The 14,581-nt window shown below is 48.4% G+C and overlaps 1 protein-coding gene across 6 annotated transcripts in view; it reads right to left on the bottom strand.

Annotated features, from left to right (window-relative positions):
• Positions 1-14,581, bottom strand: part of LOC127228438 (transforming acidic coiled-coil-containing protein 2) — a 129,920-nt gene that overhangs the window by 22,227 nt on the left and 93,112 nt on the right. For 4 of the 6 annotated variants that reach the window (XM_051193157.1, XM_051193158.1, XM_051193160.1 and 1 more), the window contains 5 exons: positions 10,525-11,842; positions 6,728-6,788; positions 6,094-6,295; positions 1,563-1,624; positions 501-613 (listed from right to left, as the gene is read on the bottom strand). In XM_051193157.1, the coding sequence (XP_051049114.1) occupies positions 501-613; positions 1,563-1,624; positions 6,094-6,295; positions 6,728-6,788; positions 10,525-11,842 (1,756 nt within the window). Of the gene's footprint in view, positions 1-500; positions 614-1,562; positions 1,625-6,093; positions 6,296-6,727; positions 6,789-8,634; positions 8,671-10,524; positions 11,843-14,581 lie in introns of all 6 variants that reach the window. The other 2 variants (XM_051193159.1, XM_051193161.1) reach the window with 1 other exon arrangement.

The following is a 14,581-nucleotide window of genomic DNA, read 5'->3' as shown; positions in this document are numbered from 1 at the left end:
GTCATGCTCTTTACATGTGCTAGGCACTCTGACACCGGCTTTCCATACATTATCTCCTAGAAGCCAGGTTCCCTGTACCCACCTCTTAACTATTCTGGGGACTGACAGTCTTCTTTAACCGTCCTAAGTCCCTAGAGGTTACTTTATTCCTCTCACTTTCCACACAGGGAAATTAAGGCTTGGACACCTAAGTAACTCACACCAGATGCAGAGCTGGGACTTAAGCTTTCAGTATTGTACCATACTGCCCCTACTGGACAGATGACAAAACAGCGTTGTCTGTGAACTGTCTGCCTGTTTACTAGAGGGTACTGCCAGGCAGCCATTTCACCTTCATTCAAAGGGCCCTTGGAAAAAGAAGTGAAGCATCTGTGCCCTTGTGGACAGACTGAGTTGTGGGCTACTGCAGACACGCAATGGAACGAAGTCAAATAACAGTGGGAAGAGGCACTTGGGGGCCTCTGGACCAAGTCATAATTCTCTCATCATAGAAGCCATACCCCGAACATGGAGTTGGGGAATCCGACATCCGGACTGGAGGAGACTTGACAGGGCTCTCCTGAGAGGTGTCAAACATAAGGTACAAGGCCTGCTTCTTCGGAGTGTCATCATCCTGTAGGAATCAAAGTCGCACACACGTCAGCCAGGCACAGTGGCCTGAGTATGGCGCTCAAGGGAAGAAAGCACTCATCACTAGGAAACAAGTAAGCCTTCGGTCTTCTCAAGTCCCGGAAGAGAAGAGAGAGCAGGAGGCAACTAGGAGAGGGCCAGGAGGGTGGGGGAGAGGAACCCATAGAGATGGGAGGTGGGAAGAATAACCCCGATGGTGCTGCGATACGCCCTGTTCGCCCCCCCCCCCCAGTGCTCATGGGCCACAGTGGTAAACACTGTTGAGGATGCAGTTAGCCAGCCACATTCTGTCCTCACAGTGGGATGGGGGATGATGAGCAATGCCACTGAGGCCCTGTGGTGGTTTGAATGAGATGTCTCCACAGTCTTGGGCATTGGAATACTTGGTCCCCAGATGACAGTGGTTGGAAGGTTTAGGAGGCGTGGCCTTGCTGGAGGAAGTTGTGTTATTGGGGGCAGGCTCTGGGAGGTTAAAGACTGCTTCTTGCTTGCGGTTCAAGATGTACTTCTGGAACCATAAGCCACAATTGGTCATGGTGTTTTATCACAGCAATAGAAAAGTAACTAAGACTGACCCCAAAGAAAGTCAGGGCAATGGGCTTGTGCAGAAATGACAAGAGTTTTTTCTTCTCGGCTGAGCAGGAGGGTTGTGAGCAGAGGCCATAGCAGGGGCTGGGGCTCAGAACCCCTGAGAATCCATCCATGATCAAGGACTATGGGAGAGTGCAGGTGGATTTGGGCACTGACTATCCAATGTGTGCCTAAAAGGGACAAGAGTTACTGTAAAGTGGTCAGACCAGAGTCCTGGAGCAATGAGTGTAGGAACAGGGACCAACATTTCTGTGCAATGGGATAACTCTGGAGGACCCTGTGCAGCCTTGCTGGATACCCCATAGAAGCCCCCACCAGGTCAGTGAAGAGGAGGAACTCACGGGTAAGGAGGAGCCAAGCTTTTCCATGTATTCGATTTCATAGGAGTTTCTGTAGTCCAGCTCTGAAAGCAAACAGGCAAGATGAATACCAGGGATAGACTGCAAGGCCTGGCCAGGCAGGGGGAAGGCGGGGTAGACTGTAAGACCAGGCCGGGCAGGGGACGGGTGGGCGGGCTGAGCTTTTGGTGACCATCAGTGACTACAGTCTTCAGAACCAGCCTCCATCGAGGCACAGTTCAACTATTTTCAGACAATCCATAAGCTTCCTGCTGGTAGGAGCTTTGGCCCTTAGGAATGTGAATGAGTCCCAAGGAAGTGAAGCCATGTGTTCACACACAGGTCTGCAACGGGCAGACCCAAGTACTTCTATTGTGTTCAGAGTGGAGGGTACAGGTGTTTGGGGATCAATTTCTTCTAACTCTCAAGGGCTGCACATAGGACGGCATGCTACAGTGACATCTTAAAACTGCATTGTACCCTGTCCCTCTCTGTGAATTCAGCAGCCCCAGGACAGGCAACACTCCTGCAGTGTTGCTTCATTAGCTGGTTAGATCCCTCGGTTCTACTGGTAGCTTCGGGGCTGAGGTCTGACATTTTGAGGTTTTAGGGATCTCTCTTGGGGTCCTGTTACCCAGGGAGCTACTAAGGAGAGCATATGGGTTCAAGATCTGCCTGGGTTTTAGAGTTAAGTTCAAGGGTAGCCTGGACAACTTAATGAGAAATCTCTTGTCTCAAAATGGGAAACATTTTAAAAGGGCTGGGGATGTAGTTCAGTGGGAGTGCTTGCCTGGAATGTACAGTGCTCTAGGTACAATTCCTAGGACAAGAAAGGAAGAGAGGGAGGGAGGCGAGGAGGGAGGAAAGGAGGGGAGGAAGGGAGGAAATAATTCTCATCTGCTTTAAATTCTAACCCTCACAGAGCAGGCATGCAAAGTCAAGTGTGACTTTAGCCTCCTCTCACACAAGGTCACATGCAGGAGGCAGGCTAGGAACAGTTTTACCATCAGCACCAAGTGGCATATGTCTTTACAACATCAGGGGAGGCTGAGTCATTGAAGGATAGGGCTATTTCACACTGAAGAGGTCCATAGTTATTTTTAAAAGAATCCTCTCATATCCAAGGATCACTTTGGAGAATGATCTCACACCAGGGCATCACAATGCAAAGAGAACTTGACTATTTCCTCCAATCTAATTGCTAGAGCTTTGCTAGGGAAGTGCCCTGGGCAAGGGATGAAGGGTCTTCATTTCCAAGACCAATGAAGTCCAGCTTACTTGACTTCTCTGTACCTGCTGATTCAACAACGAAATGAAGCTCAAAGTGCCACACTGTCCTGGATAACATGACAAGGTATAACAAAAAGACCTACAATTAGTTATACAATATGAAGAATTATGACCACAGTACCACTGTTCATTCTAACATTTCTCTCTAGACACTAGTTAATCTTTATTAAGGGGAGAAGGGTGAGGAGACTACACTCACCTCCTCCCGTCCCCTTCCCAGTCTCTGTTAGGAAACAACTCAGATGGACAGCTTGCCCTCTGCTGGATGTGGGAAAAAGAGGTAAATGCATTTGTGTATAGCAAGGTGGGGCCACTAACTGGCTATGCAGATGTGTGGGTCCAAAAGCAATTGCTCAGGGCTACAGAGATGGCTCAGAACATGGACTGTTCTCCCAGAGAACGGGATTCAGTTCCCAGCATCCACATTGGACTGCTCACAACCACCTGTAACTCCAGCTCTTTGGAACCAATGTCCTCTGGACTCCAAGGGCACACGTAAACACATAAGCTCATGTAAACACACACACTCACACATAAATAAAACTAAATAAATCAAAAACAAAATGAAACAAAAACAGTTGCTTTCAGGGTTTCCTGGGCAGGCGAGGTCCCAAAGACAGGCTGGTCTAATGCTCCCTAATCTTTTCCTCCTTAGAGGAAAAGAGATATGCCACCATGTCTAAAAATGGTGCTAAAGAAAAGGGCATTCATAAACAGTTGAGCATACTTATAACTCAAGCAGAGTATGCAATCACTGGGAGGTTATGGAGGAAACACAGTTATGGGGACATACAGCCCAAACACTGCACTCCAACTACATGGGTAACTGCTAACCTATGGCCCTCTGGGATTTTGAAATAGCAAAGTCAGCACTATATGCGCACCCAGGTAGGAAGGAACAGAACTAGCTCACACTCTCATCCTACAAATGAAGGCAGAGAGCCTCGTCTATTCTCACCACAACAGCAGCATAGAACAATGAAGGCAGGCAGGCCTGGCCTGCACGGATCACCCCAGACCTTCTTGGTGCACAGCCAATTTCCTCAGTCTTAAAGTGGGGACTACAGGATCTACCACAGAGCTCAGAGGAAATGAAGCCCTGTATGCAAAATGATAGCCCCTGCTTTCCTCTTCTCTCCTATAGAATTACCGTTGCTGTGAATGTATGTTCAAATAGTAATTATGATGTCTAACCCGACATTTCCTTTTCCTGTGGTTGGTGAAGTCTCAGACCGCAGCTGCAACCCTGAACGGATTCTCTTTGAGGAGTGCACCCCCCCCCCAAGATGTCTGATATGCTGAACTTGTCCTTCCTAAACAAGAGGGAAGACCTGACAAAAGGCTTCTCCATCCAGGGCGTGTCGCAGGGCTGGATGCTGCAGGACCAATGCCTCCCAAAGCCCTGCATGGTGTCTTCATGAGGGTGGATTCTCTATCACCCAACAGCTAAAACTGATTGTCACCTGACAAAGCTTTACTATTTCCTAAGGAGGCAGGTGCCACAGAGTTTTGTTTCAAAGTTAAATATATGCCTATTTGCTGAATATTCTCTCTCTCTCCCTCTCTCTGCATGAATATTCATGTGTATGAATGTGTGTATGTGCACACCACAGTGCACACATAGATGTCAAAGGACAACCTTGCCATTCCTTGCCCTCCACTTGTTTGAGGCGGGCTTTCTTGCTCAGATGAATATAACAGGATATCTGGCCACTGAGCTTCTGGAGAGTCTCCTGTCCCTGCCTCCAGCAGGACTGCTTCAATTACACATACTTGTACGGCACAACAGGTTTTTACAGGGGTTCTTGGGACTCGATCTCAGGTCCTCACACTAGCACAGCAAGCACTTTTTTGTTTGTTTGTTTTGTTTTTGTTTTTCAAGACAGGGTTTCCCTGTGTAGCTTTGTAGATCTGGCTGGCCCAGCAAGCACTTTTACTCACCAAGTCATCTCCTTAAGCCTTCCCTACTTGCTGGATTTTTGCAGAAACAATTGTCGAAAAGTGTAGTGAAGTGTTTTAGCACATGATTAACACACTCCCAGATCAAATGTGTCCAATCTCAGTACCAACCCCAAGCTGGTTTCCAAATACTTTTCTCTGGTGTTTAGATTTTTTTTTTTTTAAATCTAGCTCAAGAGGGGTGGGCCAGCAGGGAACAGGAGATAATACCAAAGTGGGAAGTAAGATGCATGTGTCCAAATGTCCTGACTGTTTCTGGGACATTAGGCTTCTCTCCCTTCTCAGGTCCCTATACTTCACACAGGTGATGGCTGTTGCAAAGATCACACTGACTGAGCCAACACTCAGCTGTTTACATGCCCTGGCCTTGCATTTCTTTTGCCTCAAACCCATCTTTAGCCCCCATGATGCTCATGTAGTGTGGGGACATGGAAAGGAATAAAGGGTTGTTGCCTTCAGTAAACAAACAGCCCAGTAAAAAAACAAGAAACGCACACACATCTTCACCATGGTATTAAGAGCCCCCAGATCAAGCCATAAAGACAAGCAGGGAAAGGAGTGGCTATCCAGGCAAAGGCTGAGCCAGGCAAAGGTGGGAAAGGGAGAGGGAACTTCCGGTTCTCCAGACTGCTGGGAGTATAGGTATGTGCCACTACACATAGTACTTATGCAGAGGGGAGTGAGCCCAGGGCTCCATGCATCACTCTACCAACTGAGTACACCCTAAGGTACATTAATTACTCCAGTCAAACAATCAGAGAGAAAGCAGAAACTGAATACACAGCACAAAGGAAGACACGGAGGTAAGACAAGTGCTTAGGATCTTCCCAAAGCCATCAAGTCCTCATTAGCAAGCCTGGGGAAAACCTCTGGCTCCAGGCTGGATTAAAACGAGTGACCATATAGTCTGACCAATCTGTGGGGGATATGAACAATGACGGCACAAGGCCCATAGGTGGGTTGACCTAACTAACAGTCAGGGCTCACCGTGCCTCATGTTCCTTTGGAGCTGTGCCTTTCAAAGCTGCAGAAGGTAACAGAAGCCATACAGCCAAGAAAAAACAAGTGAGGCTTCAGGATGTGGTTAGAGGGGACTGGTCTGGTTCTCAGCAGATTGTGGTCAAGGAACAGCTGCTCTCAAGCGTTAGCTTTGCATACAGTGGGAGGTGTGCAGACTGTCTTTAATGGTTACCTGGCTGGCAAGTGTCTTTCCTGGCTCTTTGCCCCCTAGCGACAGTATTCTCCAAGGCAAGGTGTGGGTCTGGCTGGCCACCGAGTTGCTTACCCTCTGAGGGTGAATTGAATTTGGTTTCATTTACAAAGTTAGACAGGTCCGAGGGCTGTGGGAAGTCCTGTTTGTCAGCATCCAAGTCCACTGTCATGCATGTCCACTTCTGGCTGGTGACGGCCAGCTTCTCCTCATCTGTAGCATGGACCACTGCAGATATTGCTGGGGGTGCTTCCGGTGTGGCAGCTGGAGTGGAGTCCTGTGAAGAGAGGGGACAGCCTCTACTTTCATCCCATTTCCTGATCAGACCAGGGAAATCCCTCCATTTGCTCCCCTGGGCCTCTAATCCACAGTGCCCCTGGAGAAAACTTTACACTGCCGATCTCCTTTATTGATGGTTGATTTCAGAGAGTGACCATGGGTTTATCAAAATTAATTAAAAACAAAACAAGCAAAAAACCTGGGCATGGTAACTCCTGCCTGCAATCCTAACATTTGAGAGACTGAAGCAAGAAGAATGCTGGGCGTGTACACATGTGTACATGGTGTATGTGTACACATGCAAGAGTGTGTACATGCATGTTTGTGTGCACAAGTGCATGAATGGTGTGTGTGTGTGTGTGTACAGGAAAAGCAACATTAACTTCCCAGTCAGCAGTAAAATGCTCAAAGCATCAAAGAAATGCTGTACCTGAGAAGGTGGATCAGACAGAGGAGACCTCTTCGGCGACTTCTTCACCCTGAATGTATCACTGTCAATAAGATGGGACATGTAAACACGGAGTCATGGATCATTTCTAAGCACCCAGCAACCACCCAGCCCTCCCACCTGCCCAACAGCCCATTCTGACTTTTTAATTGATATTATTTTTGCCCCGAAGCGGAAGATCCATCAAGCTGGAAACCTTTAACGAGAAGCCATTTTGGAGAGCTGACCCAGAAAAATGCAGCTAAATTTAACTAACTGTTCTTAACTATCACACAGCAAACTTGTGGTGAGGAGACTAATTTCTGAGCCAACTAAGGTTGGGGGACGGGCTGCAGGCGCATGACACTAATTAACGGGATTCAATTTTCACACAGGCAAGGAGACACAGCTTTTAATGCAGCCAGAGGAGCCTCATGGAAATAGAAAAGTTCTGGATTCTGTGGGGATAGGGAGCCCTTTGTACTCACAGGAACATACAGCGCAATAGACAGGACTCTGGGTACAACTAAAGGCAGTTGAGGAAGATGAGATTTTATGCCTCTCCCTAGCTGTGGGTAATGGACATGAATCCAAACTATTTTCTCCCTTTCTGTATCCTTCACACAGAATAAGGGAGGTGGAGCAGACTGACCCCCAGGAGAAAGGGGTGGGTTTTAGCATAAATAGTACTATTTAGTTCACTAGTCACCATGTTCTTGGGGCCACTTCTATAATCAAAAATGAAAGCCCTCAACCTGCCAACTGGCCCTTTTCTCCTGGTTTCCATCTCTCCCCAGTATGGTGTTAGGACCAGGCAAAGCTGGAGCTTAGGTGTGGAGGAGGCAGGGTCCCTCAATTAAAGTCCCATAACCCTCCTCTGTTTTCTATGTCTACTAAGTAGGTAGGGAAATCTGACACCCAAGTTCCTTCCTTGTGTACTCTCAAATAAAACACTCCAACAATGGCATTAGATGATTAAAAAAAAAAAACCCATAAATGGTTATTTACAGCATTTATGGCATTTGCCATAAGAACAGTTCAGTCCCAACATAAGGTATATATTTATTCATGCATATAAATATATAGCTGTTTTATAGATGCTAAATGACTTGAAAATACTAAAGCAGCTGTTTGGGTAGGACAGAATTGGGAGACTCCATGCTCTCCTGGAGGGTGCAAGAAGCCTGGGTGCAGGTCAACTTCCCCTGTAAGGGCAGGGAGAAGGCACATAGATTCAGAGTCCTGAGCTCTGCCCTGGCTATGGTATGGAGCACCAGAGGCTTACGGTGGCCAGTTGCATTGATGCCTGGTAGAGTACCCAAAGATGAGACATTTTAGCATCCAGTCTAGACATAAGTAACCATGAATATGCCGAGGTACTCTGGCAATGATTCTCAGCCATGGGTTCCATTCTGAGCTGATCCCACATTCCCTTAGATTCCTGCAAGCATGATTTTGGAAGAGCCCAAATGGTAGTGCCTTATAATGTAACAAGAAACAGGCTCAGCAGTCTCTGCCCCAGGCTTCAGGCAGTGATTAATAGGAAAGCATCCTGCTACTGAAAGCAATCACCCACCAGCCTAACTTACAACAAAAGAATGGATGAGGAGTTAAAAAACAATATATGAATTTCAGATGAAAAAAAAAAAAAAAGCAGAGGAAAGGTTCCATTCCCAGACAAGCAGGCAGCTGTTGGCTAATCATGTTTTCATAGCTCAGCAGTCTCATGCTAATCATGATGAAACAGAAAAGTAACCTTGACTGCAGGGGAGCCGTGACCCATCATTCCCAAGCTCTACACAGAAATACAGCAGCCACCACAGAGAAGAAAGGAAAAGGGGTTGCAAAGCAGAAACAAGGCAGAAGCCCCACGTTGGGTGCAAGAGGCAGACTGCATTAAATTTACTTACAACAGAGAACACACAGACATCACATCTTCAACCATCCTAAGACAAAGAAGACAAAGAAGAGAGACAGACAGAAGGAACTGACAAAAAGATAAATCCGTGGCAACCAGGCAGTAAGGGATAGGATGTGGCAGCCATCCACAGAGGATCTGCTCCAGGGTGCACAGCCCAGCCTTCTGGGAAGGGGCTGTTAGAATACAGCTTTCTCTCCAGTTTCTGACCACCTGAGGGGGGGTGGTGGTACCTAACAGTTCTGCCTCCGCGGGACAGTATTCCAAACCAGCAGACCTGCATGTACTAAGGTGACACCAGGATACAGGGTCAGCTTTCCCAGCCAGCTTAGCTCTAATAAACAAAGGAGAAGGCAACTGGGAATGCACTATACTCTCCTGGGTCAGAAGAATGGAGAGGCTGCCAGGTGATTCTTTTTCTACAGGTGAGAAGTTATGGCTTTGAAGGGTAAGTATTTCTGGGTATTATTCCAACCCCCCATCCCCTACAGGGTTTCTCTGTGAAACAGCCCTGGCTGTCCTGGAACTTGCTCTGTAGACCCCAGCTGGCCTCAAACTGAAAGATCTGCCTGCCTCTGGCCTCCCAAGTGCTGGGATTAAAGGCGTACACCACCACCATCTGGCAACATTCCACTTTTAAAGTAAAGCTCTATGTGGATTTGGGTGAGTGGGGAGCTAGGGATGAACTGGGAAGAGTTGGGAGAAGGGAAACCATGATCAGAATATACTGTATGAAAAAAATTTCTATTTTCAGTAAAAGTTAAAATTATTTTAAAAAATAAGTTTCTAATATGTATCTTATATACAAAGGGCCTGGTTGGGGAACAGAGCTAGAAGTCCATGTTTGGAGCCAGAATGGCCTCAGTTACTGTAAGATGCTGGTAGAGAAACTCAAGGCCAAAGGTTCCTGCTCTATTCTCAGATATCTGATGCAGACGGGTCACCCCCTGTCATTCAAGCCAAGTAGACCCAGGGGCCAGCCCTGGGGCTTGTTCTACTGCCTTGGGGTGGGGGACTGAGTTTTTCCCACTTATCAAGTTACAGTGATGCTTCCCATGAGAGCCAGGATATCTGTAGGAACTCGGCACATGGTCCTCATGTTATAGGTCCTTAGGAATGGACCGATAATGAACAAAGTTGGGCTTCTCAGAATGAGTACCCACACCAACACAAAGCAGCCAGGGCAATCGTTGGCAAGTGTTTGTGGACAAAAGCCATTCTTCCTAGAGATTGTAGGTTTGTTTCCCTCATCCAAGTCCCACCATTCTCTTAGACCTTCAAGTCTTATTTGGAAAAGATGACTAGAGAGTGGGAAGGCAACAAAGAGCCCATTCTTTTACAGGTTCATCAGAGGGCACACAGCAGCTCTCTCCATGGCCTCCTGTAGCCTGCTGCCACACGTGGCCCCTGAGTTAGTTATATTAGCAGGCAGAAACAAATGCTATAAATTATAACAATATTCTGCAGGGTGTCTATCCCAGCTAATCGAAAGGCAATGCATATGCTAATCAGGGAAGAGTTCGGCCACCAACAGGAAGGTAACCAGGACTACTCCTTTTCTACAGAACTTGCCATATTCCCCTGGAGATGAAAGGTCATCATTGGCTAAACATAAAACTTCAAGTCACTGATTCATTAAGGCAAAAGACCAGGGACTTCGTAGGTTTGGGGGTGGGGAGATGATACCGCAGAGGCTGCAGAGAGAAAGGAAATGTGTATCCTATCTCCTATCTGCTTGGAGAAAGAGCCACAAAAATGGTGTCATTCCAGCAACAGGGGGCAGGATGAGGGCAGCTGGGGATTTTCCAGGCACAGGCAGGGCTAGAAGTCACAGCAATGCACACCCACTCTGAGTCCTCGTCACCTCCCTCCTTGAACTTACGTCTTCAGGGGGGTCTTCTTCTTCTTGGCGGGCTTATTCAACCCATCCCCGTCCACTTCGATGGTGCTGGCTGGGATCTCAAAAGAGGCTGGGGATTTAGAAGGTGAGCTGGGGGTCTTAGAGGATGTCTTAAAGGGGTCAAGGGACTCTTCACAGGCATCGGGGTCAAAGTTGTAGGACTGTTGGGGCAGTTTGGGAGACTCTTGCATCTTTGAGGTGGAGGAAAAAGGGTTAAAGTTGGGGTCATCCCACTTGTCTATATCAAAGGTGTAGGTACCTTTAGCAATGGGGATGTCACTGGGTTCAGTAGGGGACCTTGGAGGTGAGGCAGGAGTGTTGTCGAGTTTCTCAGGTGTCTTTTTCATCTTTGGCCTCCTTAGGGGCATTTTGGCAACTGGCTTCTTGCCTATCTTTTTGGTGGGAGGGGCGTTTTCCTGCTGAGTGTCCCAGTTACCCTTATCCTCAGAATAGTCAAACTCCAGTCTCACTGAGAGCCCTTTGGCAGGCAAATCCTCCTGCCCTCCACTGTCCGACAGGGTCACCTCCACTGCCTCAGGGGCTGTGGTAAGAGGCACTGATTTCCTCCCCACAGGGGGTGAGTTCTGCACTCTGCCTCCTCCAGAAACCAGAGGGGGGATGTCTTCTGCACTCTCCAAAGTCAAAGGTGAGGTGGTTGTGGGCACAGTTGCAGGCTCCAGGGGCGTCTCCTCTGACGAGGTGCACCCAGCGCCCTCAGGTGTGGGCAACTCCGTCTCCGTCTTCGTCTCTGGCGGTAGGTGCTCTGCAAGGTGTTCCTCGCTGGGGACTGGACTCTCTTCGTCTGGCTCCTGCTGGGTCTCCTTCACTGGAGGGGTTTCTGTGGGTTTCTTGGTGGCCTGCTTCTTTTTTAAGGAAGGTGGCCGTGTTTTTTTAGTTCGCTTAAGGGTGCTGGAAGCACTGTTGGATCCTGTACCACACGCATCTGTGGCAAGGGCCGCAGCTTCCGGGCTGCCCGGGCAGGAAGCACCATCAAAGTCGCTGGCTTGCAGGCTGAGCGAGCGGGACAGCGTAGACTTGGAGGGGGGCACGGAATCAGTGGATTTCCTCCGTGTGCTCACCTTACATTCCTGACCCTTATAGTCGGCGGAGCATGGCTCCAAGCTCTGAAAGTTGTCCACCAACTCAATGCTGTCAAAGTCTAAGTTGTAAGTCCCACTGCTGGCTATCGGCTTGTCTTCATCGAACACCGCCGAGGAGGAGTGAGAAGGACGGAAAGGGCTTCCTTCCACGGAGTCGCTGTGAGGGCCATCGGGAACCACAACTGGCTCAGGACTGCATCCTGAAGAAACAGAGACAAAGCTGTCACCTAAAGATGTGGGACACTTGAGAACACTTCTCTTTCTGCACCAGATCCCCACTTTGCAGAGCAGAGGTTGACAAACTCCAAAGATGGGCACCCTGCAGGGGCAACAAATCCTGGTTTCATAGCAACACTGGCTTCAGACCCTGGGCGTGCCCTCAGTTCCCTCATCTGAATAATGGGAGCTGGGAGCTGATGAAGGAAAAGCCCCATGGTTCATTCCAAAGCAGTTTACCAAGTGCTTGACCTTGGCCAGGGGTCATGCTAAGAGTCAGAGCAACAATCAGAAAAGAGATGAAGGCTGGCTGTAGACCATTGTCCTCTCAGCCTATCAGCCATTACCATTGCCACCAAAGCATCTGTTGACTACTTGCAAGAGACAGGCCTGATGACAGTCCCTCATGAAGAAGGGGTTGGGGAGGGTTGTTAGACCCTCACCTAGAGTCCCAACACCTCTTCCTACACATACCCAAGCTAATTGGTCTTCTTGTAAAGCGTGGAATGCTAGCTGAATAGAGAACTCTCTATCTTTACATCTAAGAAGAAACTGTCATCCACACTAAGGTGACTTTCTGTGGTGTGGCTGTTTTGGGGTCACCCACACTGACTCTAGAGGAATGGTACTTTAATCTTTCATTAGTGTCCTATCAGGTTTGTTCGTAATCTCACCAGGAAGTTCAGGAAAGCATCTTAGACGAAAAGGGCTATATATGCAAAGGCCCTGGGGTAGGAGTAAACCTGGAGTATTATAAAAACAATGGTGAAGCTGATGTGGCTGAAGTCAGACAGGAGCTGGACAGGAAACAACGAAGGCAAGCAAAAAAACAGCCAACCTTTGGTATATAAATTAAATATGGTCACAGTCAACCCTGATCCTGGCTGCTCAGACACTGGGAAAAATGTGCAAGGCTTTATGGAGGCGCCCATTAGCCGAGCAGAACTGAGATAACCCTTCACCACCTGCCCCTCCAGACACGACCTGGACCCTCCCCCACCAACCTGCCTGCCTGCCTTGCTCTGGCTTTGCCTCTTGTCCATTTTCAGTCCTCTCTTCCCAGCTTTTTAGCTCCTCCAGCCCTGCCAGCCAATGAGGCTGCTCCTTATCTTTCAACACGCTCAGGGACTCCAAATGTCAGCCAAAGGATGCCCAATAATCTCACTGCCTCACTGCTCCCAGGAACCCCACCAGCCCTTGCATGGATTTCTGGGTTTCCAGCTGTCCTGCTAGAAAAGCAGAAATCTTGCACCATGGTTTGCAGAGGCAGAACAGAAAACAGAAAAGGCTGGGCGGCGCTGGTGGAACTGTGACCTTGGTCTGTGCACACGGACAGACATTAGGATGCATTAGCCCCTCTCTCCAGGTAAACTTCTGGCTAAAGTCCAGGAAGCCATTACACCTGAGTTTCAGATAAATGGACAGTTTCTAAGAGTATGCATCACATGAGATCCAGACTGGCTTGGGTGTCTTACATTTTTCCTTTCTAAATGGTTGTCTTATCCTTCGTCCCAACAATGCAGGTGGGGGAAAGGCTCACACTCAAACAAGCCAGTCTGTTTCTGTAGAATGCACCCCCCTCCCCCCACCCTGAGCTGTGGATACTCTTTGCTGTGGGGTGGGGAGAGGGACCTCTCATGCTGCTTCCTAACTTAGCTCACAGGGAAATCGTGCAGCTGATGAGAGATGCAGACAGCTCAAGGAAATGGCAAGCCTCTCAGGTTCAGAAAGAGGCTGGCTTATCTCTATTTCCAACCCGGGGAAATTTTCCCTCAGAAAGCTTAATACACATCCCTTGGATTACAAGCACCTGGCGAAGCCTACCTGTCATTCTAGGAGTCAATGCTGGCTCCAAGCCTTCCAGTCTCTCCCCTAACTCAACTCCACTAAGTATACATGCCCTAAACATTTGCAGCCTCTGGTCCCAGCTCTTTGCACCAAATTATTTCCTACCACCACCAAACACACTCGCTTCCTTCTCGTCTAAGGTGTCCACCTTTCTTCCTTCTGAGGTCACTTCCCTTCTCTTCTGAGGCCCTCGGGCTTTCAAGCACAGCTTCTCCCGGTCAGCAGCAACCTGTCTTCCTGCCCTGTGGCTGCTCTGGGGTACTTAGTTCAGAAGGCAGGAGACCATAGATGCTGGGGGTGGGGCACTCAGCCATTCCTTCACTTCTGTAGACAGACTCTCCAACGCCAGCCTTCCCTTTCAATCTGTTCCATCACCTCGGCAGCCTTCAAATGTCAGTATTTTTCCCCTCATCATGCAACAGTCAGCTTGGTTTTCCTGCCTACTTTGCTTGGCTTTCCTATTCAGAAGTGCTGTTTCCTAATTAAGTCACAGGCAAAGAAATCCGGTTTTGCTGTTATTTCTTATCTCCAGCCCAAAGGATGCTTGGGGGCAATCATCCCTCATTGTGGGATGCCAGCCTTTTCAGTAAAACAATACTTCACCTCATCCTTAGCTTTGACCTACTAGATGCCAGTAGCACTTCTTTCCTAGTTGTGACAAAATGTCTCCAGACATTGCCACCTGTTCCCAGGAGGATGACACTGCTCCTGGATGGGAGCTATTATTTTGAAGAATAGTTCTTAGGGCAGATGGCTCTCCTTATAGTCCTTCAAAAGGTTGGGATGGCTCTCCATGTCATTGCCCTGGGCAAGCCCTGACTTGCAAGGCAAGCATGGCCAATTGGGTTCCCACTAGGTTTCTACATAGCCACATA

This window comes from Phodopus roborovskii, unplaced genomic scaffold (genome assembly GCF_943737965.1).
Source record: "Phodopus roborovskii unplaced genomic scaffold, PHOROB, whole genome shotgun sequence".
NCBI lineage: Eukaryota > Metazoa > Chordata > Mammalia > Rodentia > Cricetidae > Phodopus > Phodopus roborovskii.
This window is presented reverse-complemented; position numbering and strand designations above follow the sequence as displayed.